Raw genomic sequence first — 15,937 nt, 5'->3', positions numbered from 1 at the left:
ACACACACACACACATATATATATATGTAACATGTCTGGAAAGGTATATTGATTTTTACGTTTCGTCCTCAGCCCGCTCCTGCGTGGACGACATTCAGGGTCGGACTGTACTGCGGAATCTTCATCGTCCTCACCGTCACCTTCATCCTCAGCGGTACTGTCCTCTTCCTCACTGCGTGCACTAACACTACGACCTTAAAGCACAGTACCACATATTACCATAGTGTTACAGTAGTAATTAATTATTACTTCCTGTTGAGTGAATCGTAGACGAACCTCCTCCAACATTTCTCGCTTATCGTACACGAGACTGACGACACACTAATAATCTACACTAGCTTCATGGGGTCACTTGTGATGTGGATGGGGTCACGGGGGCTTTTTACCAATTGTTATTTTTAATGCAGTTTCATGCGTAGGCACACCTCACGTCATTAACGAACTTTATGTGTCTGTATACAGTACTAATGAGCACAGAAATAAACTGTCCGTATTACCTGAAATGCAGTATGTTACTACACTGATGACCCCGCCCATTTGTCTGTTTGTGACTTTGATACGCTGCAGTGTGACACACAAGCCCAGTCCCCTGATTAAACCCACAGCCTGCAGTTGCGGTTGTGTAAATGCTGGGGTTTAAAAAGGCATTACTGGCCAAAAAAAGTTTACAAGGTACACATGGTGTCATTCGTTGTAAATGATACGCTTGTGCTCTGCAGGTGCGTTTTATTTCCGTGACAAGAACGTGTGGCCGATGGTGCGGATGTACCGCGGAGGCTTCCTGCTCATCCAATTCCTCTTCCTGTTGGGCATCAACACATACGGCTGGAGACAGGCTGGAGTCAATCACGTGCTCATATTCGAACTGAACCCACGCAACAACTTGTCTCACCAACACCTGTTCGAGGTACAAACACACACACTGTAGGTGTTATTACATGTGGTTTGAATAATAGTTTGTTATCCTAACAATTAGATAATCATCTAAGGAATAAACACTGTGTGTGTGTGTGTGTGTGTGTGTGTGTGTGTGTGTGTAGATCGCAGGCTTTCTGGGCGTGTTATGGTGTGTGAGTATCTTGTTGTGTCTCTACGCTGACTCCACCGGACTGCCGATGCAGGCGAGTCCTCTCATCCTGTATGGCCTCATGTTCCTTTTCCTCATCAACCCGCTGAAAACAGGGTACTACAAATCCCGCTTCTGGCTTCTCAAACTGCTGGTGAGACACACACACACACACACACACACACACACACACACACACACACAAAACCTATCATTATGAGGACCTCTGACACTGAACTGTCATTATGAGGACTTCTGAGACTGTTCTGTCATTGTGACAACCTCTTACACTGTCCTATCTTTCTGAGGACCTACGATACTCTCCTTTCATTGTGAGGACCTCTGACACTGACCTATCTTTGTGAGGACCTATGATACCCTCCTATGATTATGAAGCCCTCTGACACTGTCCTATCATTATGAGGACATCTGAGACTGTCTAGTCATTGTGAGGACCTCTGACACTGTCCTATCACTATGAGGACGTCTGACACTATCCTATCATTGTGAGGACCTCTAAGACTGTCTAGTCATTGTGAGGACTTGTGAGACTGCCCTATCCTTCTGAGGACCTCTGACACTGTCCTATCTTTCTGAGGACCTATGATACTCTCCTATCATTATGAGGACCTCTGACACTGTCCTACAATTGTGGGGACCTCTGACACTGTCCTATCTTTTGCTCAGGGCTTTCAGTATGGCCACACAAGAAAATGAAACTACAATTGATTACTGTTAGTTGGATGGTTATGTCACTAGTAGGCTTTACTGTGTATGAGTGTTTTGTGAAAGTGCTGGTGTGTGTGTGTGTGTGTGTTTAAGGGTTAAATGTGCATTAGCCATTAGCCGTAGATGAGTGGGACAGTGAACTCAATCAGCACTGAATTGATCTGCTTGTATTCAACAAAGCTGCTGTTTTCTCTTTTGTGTGTGTGTGTGTGTGTGTGTGTGTGTGTGTGTGTGTGTGCGCGTTTGATAATGAAATGCAGCTCCATCTCTGCAGCGACGGTGACTGTGGCTGTGCAATCATTACTGAGATAGAGCTATCACCAACACACACACACACACACTCAAAATAACATACCAAATAAAACACACACCAGCAGGAAGAAAACAGAACCGATTCAACTGTACTGACCAGAACATTCTAAATCATTACAAACAGGACAAGAACTACAACGTTACTGACAAGAAAAGGAACGTTACTAGAACGTTACTAGAACGTTATTGACACACAGTCAGTTCTCCTGTGTTTGTGCAGGTCAGAGAGGTGAAAGAACAGTAAATGTTATTAAATGGATTTTTCTGATGTGGAAAATGTCTCCTGTATCCTGCAGGCACAGTGTGTGTGTGTGTGTGTGTGTGTGTGTGTGTGTGTGTGTGTGTGTGTGTGCGCGCGCGTGCGCAAAACACATTACACACAATGAGTGCAATATAGTAAATTTGCTTGGAATCAATTTGTGATGCAGGAGAAACTATAAAATGACTAAAATAACATTAATCTGTTATTAACGATTAATCAGAGCATCAGGAAATAAATGCTAATTCAGTGAATGAGGAAATATTTATAAATATATTGATAATTATAATTACTGTAGATATTTATATTGATTACAAGCGGCAAACAATAAACATATATCCTAATGAGTATTATATAATTATACTTTTAATAATAGATTATTAATTATGTTGTTTGTGTATATATATATAATTTACTGACTCAATTATAATCATAATTATTAAGTCTAAAATGATATTAGAAAAATGATCAAAAATAAATTGCTTATTTTTGAATGTCACGTGATTTTCTGTAGCATCAATATTAATTACTAATGAATTAATTAGTTACATTTTTTATTATTTTATTTTAAATTATTTTTGTTTTTATTATATAATTGTTATTAAATTATATTTAATATTTTAATAATTGTTAAATATTATAAATAATTATTGATTATTATAGTTTTAATTATTAAATTACAATTATTTAATTGAATAATTAATTACTTTAATTTTCAGTCATCAGTTTTAATTACATCATTAAATGTCAAGTCAGTTTTTACTAAGTCACACAAACTGTTGTCTTAACTGACAGCAGTTAGAATGTGATGTTCTAATATTTTATATTCACACAGTCTCTTCGCGACTCTAAGCACCGCCTCCAAAACATTGCCATTGGTTGAACAGCACGAAACTAATTCTAATAAATAAATTGTGAACAGCAAATATATTTCCAGAACGTAGAAAGATAGCGACGCGTTTACATCTGTGGTTACAGTAAGGAAAGTCTGTTATTGGTAACATCGTTAGCTTAGCATTGCTAGGTTAGCATTTTTAGGTTAGCATCATTAGCTTACCGCACGGACTTTCAGTTATGAGAAGCTCCTGATGTCAGTGTCCACGTCATAAATATATCCTTACTGTAAATAATAAAGTGAGTAAAGATGAGTAAAAGGTGGCGCCATGCTGGCTCTGCCCACTGCCCTGTGATTGGCTCATGCATTAAACTGAAAGTTCACAATGTTCTGTGTTCTGCTCCGCAGTTCCGCGTGTTCACGGCTCCGTTCCACCGCGTGGAGTTCGCCGATTTCTGGTTGGCTGATCAGTTGAACTCTCTGGTGATCGTGCTGATGGATCTGGAGTATCTGGTGTGTTTCTACAGTGTGGAGCTGCAGTGGGGAGACGTGGATGGCCTGCTGCCGGAATATTCAGGTACCAGACCATACAGAACCAGAACCATGACACTGCTGAGCCATGGACGGACTTTGAGAAAGAAAATGGCTGTAATTCCGAAACGGTTAATGCTGACCCCAAAAAACAGAACTGACTCACAGAAACAAAACATCGCTGCCTCTCAGCCAACCAGAACCAGAGTACTGATACCCCAACGGAACCAGAACCAGAGTACTGATACCCCAACGGAACCAGAACCAGAGTACTGATACCACAACAGAACCAGAACCAGAGTACTGATACCCCAACAGAACCAGAACCAGGGAAACACTGACCCCAAGAGAAACTGAACCAAAACCTTACTTGCCCCTGAGAAATCAGAACATTACTGACCCAGTATGTGTGTGTGTGTGTGTGTGTGTGTGTGTGTTTACAGATGACAAGAAATGCAACAATTACTCGTATGGACTGCGTGCCATTATCCAGTGTCTGCCCGCCTGGTTCCGATTCGTCCAGTGTCTCCGCCGTTACCGTGACACCAAACGGGCGTTTCCTCATCTGGTGAATGCTGGGAAATATTCCACCACCTTCTTCGTGGTGGCGTTCTCGGCTCTGTACAGCACACACAAAGGTACATGGTACACAAGTACTCTCTCTCTCTCTCTCTCTCTCTCTCTCTCTCTCTCCGTATGTCTTTCTGTCTCACTCTCTGTGTGTGTCTCTGTTTCTTTCTCTCTCTCACTGTCTCTTTATGTTTATCTGCTGGTTTCTCTCTGTCTCTCTTTACAGGTTTCAGGTTTCAGTTTCTCTCCTCCTCTCTCTCCATTTGTCTTTTCGTCTCTCTCCATCTTTCTCTCTCTCTCCCTCCCTCAATCTATCTATTTCTCCATCTTTCTCTCTCCCTCTCTCTTTCCCTCTCTTCCTCTCTCTCCATCTATCTAGTTATATCTTCCTCTCTCTCTCTCTCTCTCCCTCTCTCTCTTTCCCTCTCTCCCTCTCTGTCCATCTTTCTCTCTCCCTCTCTCAATCTATCTAGTTATATGTCCATCTTCCTCTCTCCTTCTCTCTCTCTCTCCCTCTCTCAATCTATCTAGTTCTCTCTCTCCATCTTCCTCTCTCCTTCTCTGTCTCTCTCCCTCTCTCAATCTGTCTGTTTCTCTCTGTCTCTCTCTCTCAATCTCTCTCTCTCTCTCTCTCTCTCTGTCTCTCTCTCTCAGAACTCGTGTATCTTCTCAGAAACAGAACCGCAGTCTGAATCGATCAGTTTAAAACGCTCCACTAAGCTGCTTGATCCATTTTATTATTTATATACAGAGCGGCCGTTTTATTTATTTATTTGTTTGTTTATCTGTTTGTTTGTTAGTTTATTTATTTATTTCCTGTAAATGTCGCCCTTTTAAACTAAACACTGTTCTGCTGCTCTTCCGGTTTTTTTGAAAAATCTTTTCCCTCGGACCGAACACACTCGCTGTTTGTCGGCGATTTCTCCTGCGTGGATCAGATTTCAGTCGTGATGTCGGAGGCTGCAGGGTGAACGTGCGAGACTTCCTGTTTACTGTTCACTCAGATGGAGGAAATTCGTTCAGGCCGGAGCCGAGCTCATGTACAGAGCTGCTGAGTCACTGTGCCTCTGTGGGATTCGATCCATCGGGGCTTTTATTTCCTGTCTAACGTGTTTAGGATGCGTGAGTAAAGTTGACGTTCTCGGCAGTAGCACTGATGCGCCGTTAAACACGAAGTCCGTGTTCCTGATCTCACAGAAATCATGAATCAAACATCAAATCGTAAATCTAAACCCTGAAACCTTACACTGTAAATGTAATTATCAGCAGATCGTTGTGAAGCTGATTATTTTCCTGTTACGGCACATCCTGAAGTGTTTTATTCCTTTTATATGACACATTGGACTTTTTATCCGTTTATAGTTACCTTTAATGTTGTGTAACAGGTTAGTTCCTGTTCTCGCTGATGTTATAGCAGCGATAAACATGATAAAATAACCCTGTTTATGTGGAGCGTCCGCCGTACAAGTCCCAATGAATGAGCTGTTACTATGGCAACAATAATGTATAAGAATGAGTGCGTTATTTTTATGTAAACCAGCTTGTTGTTCTTTGTACTGACAATTTCGCACTATAGATTTGTTTGTGTCACTCAGGTGTGTGTGTGTGTGTGTGTGTGTGTGTGTGTGTGTGTGTGGAGAACAATGTTCTCCATACAGATGTGAAGATAAAAGGAAGAAGCAGATGTGAGAGACAGTGTGCAGTAGGTGAGGGGAGAGAGAGAGAGAGAGAGAGAGAGAAGAAAAGAGGATGGAATGGTGTGGGTGGAGGGGGCGGGGCTGTAATTGCTCGCCTGCAGTGAGACAGACGAGTGTGTGATGATTGTGGAATACGGATGAGGCTCCGACTGAGAGCAGGTCCTTTATGTAAACTCTTTTGTGATTGCCTTTTTTCACGCCTTATTTGTTTTTGAGTCGTTTCACTGCCGCTTGTAATTTGTTCTTTGATGTGAAGCACCCTCGGGATTTTATCACTGAAAACCTGCTTCTGTTCTGGTCAAAAATATTGCTTTTAATCTTTTTATGATCAGAGCAGGGCTGGTGGTTCTCACAATTCTTCCTCTTTTTATTTTTTTACTGTGTATAAGGTACAGCCTGAGTTCACACCACGCTGAGTGATGGTGAACGCAAGGTTCTGATTTACACATGAACATCTCATGAACATATTTTTCAGTTGTACATTGGAGTGCCGTTATAACCCGGTCATTGGGGTCCAGAGAATCCGACCGTGTTCTGAGTGAATCCGTGTTCGAACGGTACGGAAAATATGACACGGCTCGAGTAGAAAACATTCCATGAGCTTTATTTTGTAGATAAGCCAGTCCCTGAAGATATCTGACGAAGAAATTGTAAGAAATACAATTGTTTTTACCACCCTGATAACTCTTTTAATAAAAAACCCCAAAACTGTTGACTGTCAATATGTAATAAAATATTTTGCTGCCTGTTACATCCACGTGCTTTCACACCTGCACACTTTGAACTCTCACTCACACACTTTCACGCTCTCAGCAGCACAAACCTCGAACACTGATTCCAGGCACCTGTCCCGGATTAGTGCAACAGATGCTTCTGTATGTTATTTAAATAAATTATATTTACATGTATATGCATATATAAAATACATTTATTCTTACAGCGAGACGGCCTTTCGATTTCATAAAATCAGTGAAATTTAGTTCCGTCTGAAATGTGGTGATTGTGATATCTGTTTATTTCTGTAATATCTCACAAAATATCAGGCCATTCTGTGGCTGGGAAGTTATTTAATTTGAGGGGTGTAGCAGCGGGGGCGTGGTCAAGCGTCGGTCTGTGACCGGAGGGTGGAGTCAGGGAAGGTAAGTGGCAGAATCACTACACCTGATGTGAATTAACCTGTGTTTGTGTGTCTTCCCAGCAGCCACGCCCTATTTAAGGAAGAGAGAGAGAGCAGAGCGGGCTCTCTCCCCAACCTGACCACAGCAGATGTGTGTGAGTGAGTGAAAGTTTGAGTGAAAGAAAGCTGAAAAGTGAGCTGAAAAGCTATAATAAACGGGTTTTGTGAACTCAGTTCTGGCCTGCTGTCCTTCTGTGCTCCACCCACCCATCCGAACTGCTACAGTGGTGCTGAAACCCGGGACTTGGAGCGCCGAAGCAGAACAGCCCCATGGAGTCCTCCCCTTTCGCCGAGCTGGTCCACGCCCTCGCCACGGCCCAGCAAAGCCGGCACCAGGCACTAGTCGCCCTCCGGAAGGAACAGGAACAGCGGTTTGAGGCCCTGGTGCTGGCTCAGCAGGAAGAGCGACAGGCGTTCTGGCACCTCCTCGCATCGGCGGGGTCCACCGCCGCGGGGCCGTCCCCCTTCACCCTGATGAAGATGGGCCCGCAGGATGACTCCGAGGCCTTCCTCACGCTCTTTGAGCAGGTAGCAGAAACCTCGGGGTGGCCGATGGAACAGCGCGCGGCGTGCCTCCTCCCCCTGCTAACGGGAGAGGCGCAGCTGGCCGCGCTACAGCTCCCCGCCGACCACCGGCTGGCCTACGCGGACCTTTGCCAGGCCGTCCTCCAGCGTGTGGGGCGCACCCCCGAGCAACAACGGCAGCGCTTACGCGCTTTGCACTTGGAGGAAGTCGGCCGGCCGTTCGCATTTGGCCAGCAACTCCGGGATGCCTGTGGGCAGTGGTTGAGGGCCGACAACCGCGACGCCGAGGGGATCATCGACCAGGTGGCGCTGGAGCAGTTCATCGCGCGTCTACCAGCCGGAGCTGCAGAGTGGGTCCAGTGCCACCGCCTGGCGTTGCTGAATCAGGCAATCGAGCTGGCGGAGGACCATTTGGCGGCTGTCCCGACGGCAGGACAGCAGACAACCCCTTCTCCCCTCTCCTCTCTCTCTCTCCCCCTCTCCTCCTGTGCCTCATCCTGGCCCCGTTCCCCCACCACGGAGGCAGGGGCCGGCCCCACCCCAGCCGGCCTGCCGCACCCGCGGTGCCCTTCCGTTTCTCTTTTCTGTGTCTGTCTCTTCCCCCCCTCAGGTGAGTGAGCCCCAGAGCACCAGTGCAGAGAGGAAGCCCGGGCCGGTTTGCTGGCGCTGCGGGGAGCCGGGCCACCTCCAACAGCAGTGCTCAGTAATGGAGGTGGGCGCGGTGGTTTGGATCCCTGACGCGCCAGGAGCCGCCCTCGATCGGGCCGGAGCGTATCGCATACCGGTGAGTATCCAAGGGGATACACATCAGGCGTTGGTGGATTCTGGCTGTAATCAGACCTCAATCCACCAAAACCTGGTGCAAGACGAGGCATTGGGGGGAGCACAATTGGTGAAGGTGTTGTGTGTGCATGGGGATGTTCACAGCTACCCTTTAGTGTCGATCCACATTTTTTTTCGAGGGGAAAAATTTATAGTGAAGGCGGCGGTTAATCCTCGCCTTACCCACTTGATAATTTTGGGGACGGATTGGCCGGGACTTGGGGAATTAATGAGTCACCTAGTGAAGAGTGGGTCCTGCTGTAGTTTAATAAGGGGAGGTCCCGGTGTCGCGTTGGCGGGAGCAGCTGTCACAGAGCCGTCTACGTCAGCTCCGCGTCAGAGTGAGGAGCTGCCGGCTCCTCCTCTCTCTCCTGGGGAATCCCTCGCGGATTTAGAGCAGTCGCGAGACGAGACTCTGCGGCATGCATTTGACCAAGTGAGAGTAATCGATGGTCAAATGCTCCAGCCAAACGCCACCCCATCCTTCCCCTACTTCGCGATTATGAAGGATAGATTATACCGAGTGACGCAGGACATTCAGACTAAAGAGCAAATCACGCAGCTTTTGATTCCGAAGAGCCGCCGGGAATTGGTATTCCAGGCGGCTCACTTTAATCCCATGGCTGGACACTTAGGGCAGGAACACTAACATTATAGGGACACTAGCCCGAATAATGGCCCGGTTCTATTGGCCAGGGATTCGCGGCGATGTCCGTAGGTGGTGTACGGCGTGCCGCGAATGCCAGTTAGTAAATCCAGCGGCCATTCCAAAAGTGCCTTTGTGCCCTCTATCATTAATCAAGACCCCGTTCGAAAGAATTGGGATGGATCTCGTCGGGCCCTTAGATCGGTCAACACGAGGGTACCGCTTTATATTAGTTCTGGTGGACTATGCAATGCGATACCCGGAAGCAGTGCCGCTTCGCAATATCTCAGCACACAGTATTGCAGAAGCGCTCTTCCGCGTCATCTCCCGAGTTGGAATCCCGAAAGAGATTCTGACTGATCAAGGCACCTCGTTTATGTCACGTACACTAAATGAACTGTATAGGTTGTTGGGTATTAAGCCGATCCACACCAGCGTGTATCACCCACAAACGGACGGTTTAGTTGAATGGTTCAATCGCACCCTCAAGAATATAATTAAAAAATTCGTAAGTGAGGACGCACGTAATTGGGATAAGTGGCTCGAACCCTTGTTGTTTTCAGTGCGAGAGGTCCCCCAAGCCTCCATGGGGTTCTCCCCATTTTAATTGTTATACGGGCATAAGCCGCGCGGCATTCTAGATGTGCTGCAGGAAAATTGGGAGGAGGGACCTTCACCAAGTAAAAATGAAATCCAATATGTTATTGACCTGCGCGCAAAACTCCACACACTAACCCACCTAACCCAGGAGAATTTGCGGCAGGCCCAAGAATCACAAACCCGCCTGTACGACAAGGGTACGCGCCTCAGGGAGTTCGCACCGGGAGATAAAGTACTCGTACTGTTGCCCACATCGAGCTCCAAATTAGTCACCAAGTGGCAAGGACCCTTTGAGGTCACACGGCGAGTCGGGGACGTTGACTATGAGGTGAGGCGAACGGACAGGGGTGGGGCGCTACAGGTTTACCACCTCAATCTGCTCAAACTCTGGAACGAGGAGGTCCCCATGGCGTTGGTGTCGGTGGTTCCAGAGAAGGCGGAGCTGGGGCCGGAGGTTCAAAAAGGAACATTGGCATCACGTACCTCTCCGGTCCCCTGTGGAGACCACCTCTCCCCGACCCAACTCGCAGAGGTTGCCCATTTGCAGACCAAGTTTTCGGACATATTCTCGCCCCTGCCCGGCTGCACCAACCTCATAGAGCACCACATTGAGACGCCCCCGGGGGTGGTAGTGCGTAGCCGCCCTTACAGGCTACCTGAACACAAGAAAAAAGTGGTTCGGGAAGAACTCGAGGCCATGCTCGAAATGGGCATCGTCGAGGAGTCCCACAGTGACTGGAGCAGCCCGGTGGTCTTGGTTCCCAAGGCCGACGGGTCGGTCCGGTTCTGTGTGGACTATAGGAAAGTCAACGCGGTGTCTAAATTCGACGCATACCCAATGCCTTGTATTGATGAGTTGCTCGATCGACTAGGCACGGCTCACTTTTACTCGACACTGAATTTAACAAAGGGTCATTGGCAGATCCCCTTGACTCCATTATCCCGAGAAAAAACGGCCTTTTCCACACCGTTCGGCTTACACCAGTTTGTCACACTTCCTTTTGGGCTGTTTGGGGCGCCCGCTACGTTTCAGCGGCTGATGGATAGGGTCCTCCGCCCCCACGCCACCTATGCGGCCGCCTATCTTGACGATATCATTATCTATAGTAATGACTGGCCGAGGCACCTCCAACATCTGAAGGCCGTCCTTAGGTCGCTGAGGCGAGCGGGTCTCACAGCCAACCCGAAGAAGTGTGCGATTGGGCGGGTGGAAGTACGCTATCTGGGCTTCCACTTGGGCAACGGGCAGGTGTGTCCCCAAATTAACAAGACAGCGGCAATTGCGGCCTGCCCGAGACCCAAGACCAAAAAGGAGGTGAGACAGTTCCTGGGGCTGGCTGGCTATTATCGTAGGTTTATACCTAATTATTCAGATGTCACCAGCCCGCTGACTGATCTCACTAAAAAGGGGGCACCAGATCCGGTCCAGTGGATGGAGCAATGCCAGTGGGCTTTTTCTGAGGTAAAGGCTGCACTGTGTGGGGGGCCACTGTTACACTCCCCTGACTTTTCTCTCCCTTTTATATTGCAGACGGACACGTCGGACAGAGGGCTGGGGGCTGTTTTGTCCCAGGAGGTGGAAGGGGAGAATCGCCCAGTGCTGTATATAAGTCCAAAGCTGTCAGTGCGTGAGGGGCGCTACAATACCATAAAGGAGTGCCTGGCTATCAAGTGGGCGGTCCTCGCCCTCCGTTACTACCTGCTGGGACGCCCTTTCAGCCTCTGTTCGGACGACGCACCCCTCCAGTGGCTCCACCGCATGAAGGATGCCAACGCGCGGATCACCCGTTGGTATCTGGCACTCCAACCCTTTAACTTCAAGGTGGTCCACAGGCCGGGGGCGGAGATGGTCGTGGCGGACTTCCTCCCCTCAAGGGGGGGGAGTCGGCTGCGGGCCGGACAGCCGCCTGGCCTGAGTCGGGCGGTGGGGGCATGTGGCAGTGGGGGCGTGGTCAAGCGTCGGTCTGTGACCGGAGGGCGGAGTCAGAGAAGGTAAGTGGCAGAATCACTACACCTGATGTGAATTAACCTGTGTTTGTGTGTCTTCCCAGCAGCCGCGCCCTATTTAAGGAAGAGAGCGAGAGCAGAGCGGGCTCTCTCCCCAACCTGACCACAGCAGATGTGTGTGAGTGAGTGAAAGTTTGAGTGAAAGAAAGCTGAAAAGTGAGCTGAAAAGCTATAATAAACGGGTTTTGTGAACTCATTTCTGGCCTGCCGTCCTTCTGTGCTCCACCCACCCATCCGAACTGCTACAAGGGGATTAAAGCAAATAATGTGCATGAAATCGCTCGCTTGGCGCAGTCGAGCAGACAGAGGAAGTCCGTGTGCGCATGCGCAGGTTTACCTTCTTCTTCTTCTTTTGGGTTTTACAGCAGCTGGCATCCACAGTGTTGCATTACTGCCATCTACAGGTTTCCCTTTGAGCGTGCACTGACAGTTCCATCATTCTGTCGCTAAACGAACAGCTGATCACACCGAGGTGCTCGCTGAGCGCCCATATTTATTAGTTTGGTCCTGCGTTTCCTTTCCTTCGTATAGAACATAACATCCTTTCTTCTCGCTTTCTTTCCGTTACTGTAGTCGCTCTTTCACGTTTCATTCGCACACTCACGTCCTCCATTTTTCTCTCCTGTTTCAAATTTGTATCCCACAATGCCTTGTGTGAACGGGGAAAGCCCACCATGTGATGCATGACGTAGTATCTTGAATTGAGTCATGGTGAAGCAGGAAAAAATAGCGGAGAATTTAGGGCCACGTAGCTTTAAAATCATTAATTGTTCTGTTTTTAAAAAACAAATAAAATTGGCAGTCTGATTTGAATTCAGTAGCTTTCGGTCACTCAACAAAAATAATTGGGTGTCGGGAAAATTCTTTTTATGGCCTACATTTGTAAAATCTGAAAGGTGGTCTACCTTTAACAAAATTCGTTTTTTCAGTAGCGACATCCTGTGTTTGCATTGCAAGGTATTAAAAATGCAGCTTTTGTCCTGAACAATCATAATTATAATTCTCTACAGCGTAATTGCACCACCGGTTATTCTAAAATCACAATAGCAGTGAGAATATGGACAATCGTATAATAATTCACTGCATGTAATAATAAGTAAACGAAAGTGTTCAAAGAATCGAACAGTGATTATTGTGTAACAAGCACAGTTCATTTACAGCACAGTTTAGTCCTTAGTTTTACTGAAAAACTCTGTAGCTTTCATTTGTTGAAACCTTGCGCGAGCCTGTCGACAGATGACATGAAGCGTGTTTCGTAGATGCCGTGACGTTCACTGCAGAAACATCGCTGCATTCAAACTGTAACACATTTTCAGGTGACTCTTCTTCTGAGTCTGAGGCTGTTGAGTTCTTGAATGCAGCTGCATAACGTTAAAATTTAATTTTAGGAGCCATGAGCTGATCGTGTTACAGCGGTTTTCATGTAATAGCGATCCGTACTATAACGGCGCTCCAGTGTAATTTAAAAAAAAAAAGCAAACCCTTCTGAGATCATTTTAATCCAGTGCGTTTTCTTTTTGCGACAATTTTATTTATTAAAGAACGTACTTTGTTGGAAGTAGTTTTGTGGAACGTAAAACAAAAAAATGATGCAAGTTGTCACGTTACTGAGAAAGTTGAGGAAATTAACGTCGGAAAGTTACAGCTTTGACTCTGTTACAAACCGATGACATTGGAGACTCCTTCCAGAAATTATACGTATCTATCTATCTATCTATCTATCTATCTATCTATCTATCTATCTATCTATCTATCTATGTTTGTTTGGAACTACTTTCTTTCAATTTAATCTGCATTATCATCAATTTCTTTGTATGTGGAAATCTGTTTACTTGGCCAATAAAATGATTTCAAACAAACTGAAAAGTATTTTAAAAGTATTGAGTATGAAGTAAAGACGTTTCTTTTTAAAAATTAGTTTTAAGCAAAAGTACAGTTCAGCTACACAAAAAACCTCTGGCCCGGATACACTTGTGTGTAATGTGCATTATTAATGATGAACTGTCGCCCCCTGGCGGACACTGTGAGAACAGCAGGTATCTGTAATGGCATTATTTACTTTGACTTGTTCTGTGTGTGTGTGTGTGTGTGTGTTATTAATGATGGGGAGGGATAAACAAGTGTACAGATAGAGTGACTTTCCTCTCTCTCTCTCTCTCTCTCTCTCTCTCTCTCTCTCTCTCAGACCAGAGCGATACCGATGCCGAGGCGTTCCTCTACCTGCTCATCATCTTCTCCACCATCAGCTCCCTCTACACACTGATCTGGGATCTGAAGATGGACTGGGGTCTGTTTGACCGCAACGCCGGGGAGCACACCTTCCTCCGGGAGGAGATTGTCTATCCACAGAAGGTCTCTCTCTTACACACACACACACACACACATACAGGAAACTACAGACTCACACCCACAACCCAAAGGTGTCGGATTTAATCATATGACATTTCCATGGTCATAATTTTATGTCATGATACAGCACAGTCCAGGAACTGAGATCTGATTGGATGTCGTTATATCACATGATTCACTTTTTATTATAATGTTATAATTAGTTATTAACCAAACACTTCAACATTATTAGTATATTGTTGTGATACTAACATTCTTCCAGTACTGATTTCTACTACAATAATAATAATGATGTGTGATGATGATGATGTCACTTCCTGTTTCCTGCAGGCATATTATTACTGCGCCATCGTGGAGGACGTGATCCTGCGTTTCTCCTGGACTCTTCAGATCGCTCTGACCAACATCACACATGTCTCCTCCGCTGATGTCGTGGCCACCGCTCTCGCCCCGCTGGAGGTGTTCAGGTACACACACACACTCACACACTCACTCACAGAGCACAGGACACTTGTTACATTTTGTTATCTGTGTGCGTTGAAGGCGTTTCGTGTGGAACTTCTTCCGTCTGGAGAACGAGCACCTGAATAACTGTGGTGAGTTCCGGGCAGTGAGGGACATCTCTGTGGCTCCTCTGAACGCCGACGATCAGACGCTGCTAGAGCAGATGATGGACCTCGAGGATGGAGTCAAACACCGGCAGGGCAAGAAACCCTGGAGGCGGAGCTACAGCCTCACACTGCGCCGCCCGCTGCTGTACCCCCAGTACGTCCCAGTCGACACGTAATGATGGATTTTTAAATCTTAGGGTTGCAGCGATTCGCCAAAAATATCGTCAGAAATATCAGCATTCAGAGGCCTGGTGTTACGCTGTAATCAATAGAACATTCTAGAAAAGCTCAGACACACCACAGCCGCTCTCTTATAGTGCACTAACAAGGGGAGGAGAAGGAGAAAGGAATAAGTGCTAGTGGGCGGAGTTTCAGGAAATTACAGTCTTTTGAGCCGCAAGTTCTCTCTGTAACAATCCTCTATGATTGTTGCTATGGTAACAGTGTCACATGAGGACACACCCATACCCATACTGATGACATCAGTCTGTAAACAGGGTGTTAATACGACATTTTGTGTGTGTGTGTGTGTGTGTGTGTGTGTGTGTGTGTGTGTGTTACAGGTCCAAAAAGGACACCAAGGTGCTGATTGAGGACACGGATGACGAAGCCTTCAGCTGAACAACACGAAGATGTTGAACACACACACACACACACACACACACACACACACACACAAAACAATAGGAATTGAGCACAGACAATTAACTGACATTTCAAAACACTAACCGTATACGCACGCACACACACACACACACACACACACACACACACACACACACACACAGGGTACTGTTATTTTTAATTTGTTGTTAGTTTTTATATTAGTTTAGTTTCTTTTTTAAGAACTTATCAATCACGTGACTGTTTACAAACTTAATAATAATAACAATCACTACAAATCTACAGGAAGTGACATCATTACAGTGGAGAACTGAAATGCAACATCAACAAACACTAATGTGCGAACTTCAGCTCTGGACTACACACACACACACACACTTTGAAACTGACGGCATGTGGTATTTCTATTTGTGCTTTTTGTACCTGCTTTTTCTCCGAGCACTTGCAGGGAAAGTGCGCATCGGCACCATGTTCACTACGCAGTGCCGCCTCACTTCCTCTTCTACATTATTTTTTTATTTTTATTCTTTATTTGTATATTATTTATATGCGTAAGAGCCTCACACTGACCTGCTGA

At 46.3% G+C, this 15,937-nt stretch overlaps 1 protein-coding gene across 1 annotated transcript in view; it reads left to right on the top strand.

Annotated features, from left to right (window-relative positions):
* xpr1a (xenotropic and polytropic retrovirus receptor 1a) overlaps nucleotides 1-15,390 on the top strand; it is a 151,350-nt gene extending 135,960 nt beyond the window's left edge. Inside the window, exons 7-15 of the mRNA XM_060932620.1 lie at nucleotides 73-154; nucleotides 720-907; nucleotides 1,041-1,220; nucleotides 3,610-3,778; nucleotides 4,176-4,370; nucleotides 13,962-14,128; nucleotides 14,456-14,592; nucleotides 14,669-14,890; nucleotides 15,300-15,390. Of these exons, the coding sequence (XP_060788603.1) occupies nucleotides 73-154; nucleotides 720-907; nucleotides 1,041-1,220; nucleotides 3,610-3,778; nucleotides 4,176-4,370; nucleotides 13,962-14,128; nucleotides 14,456-14,592; nucleotides 14,669-14,890; nucleotides 15,300-15,357 (1,398 nt within the window). The 3' untranslated portion in view covers nucleotides 15,358-15,390. The remainder of the gene's footprint in view (nucleotides 1-72; nucleotides 155-719; nucleotides 908-1,040; nucleotides 1,221-3,609; nucleotides 3,779-4,175; nucleotides 4,371-13,961; nucleotides 14,129-14,455; nucleotides 14,593-14,668; nucleotides 14,891-15,299) is intronic.
* Nucleotides 15,391-15,937: the final 547 nt, after the last annotated feature.

Source organism: Neoarius graeffei, chromosome 10 (assembly GCF_027579695.1).
Source record: "Neoarius graeffei isolate fNeoGra1 chromosome 10, fNeoGra1.pri, whole genome shotgun sequence".
NCBI lineage: Eukaryota > Metazoa > Chordata > Actinopteri > Siluriformes > Ariidae > Neoarius > Neoarius graeffei.
Note: the sequence above shows the minus strand (reverse complement) of the source record. Positions and strands in the feature narration are given on the sequence as shown.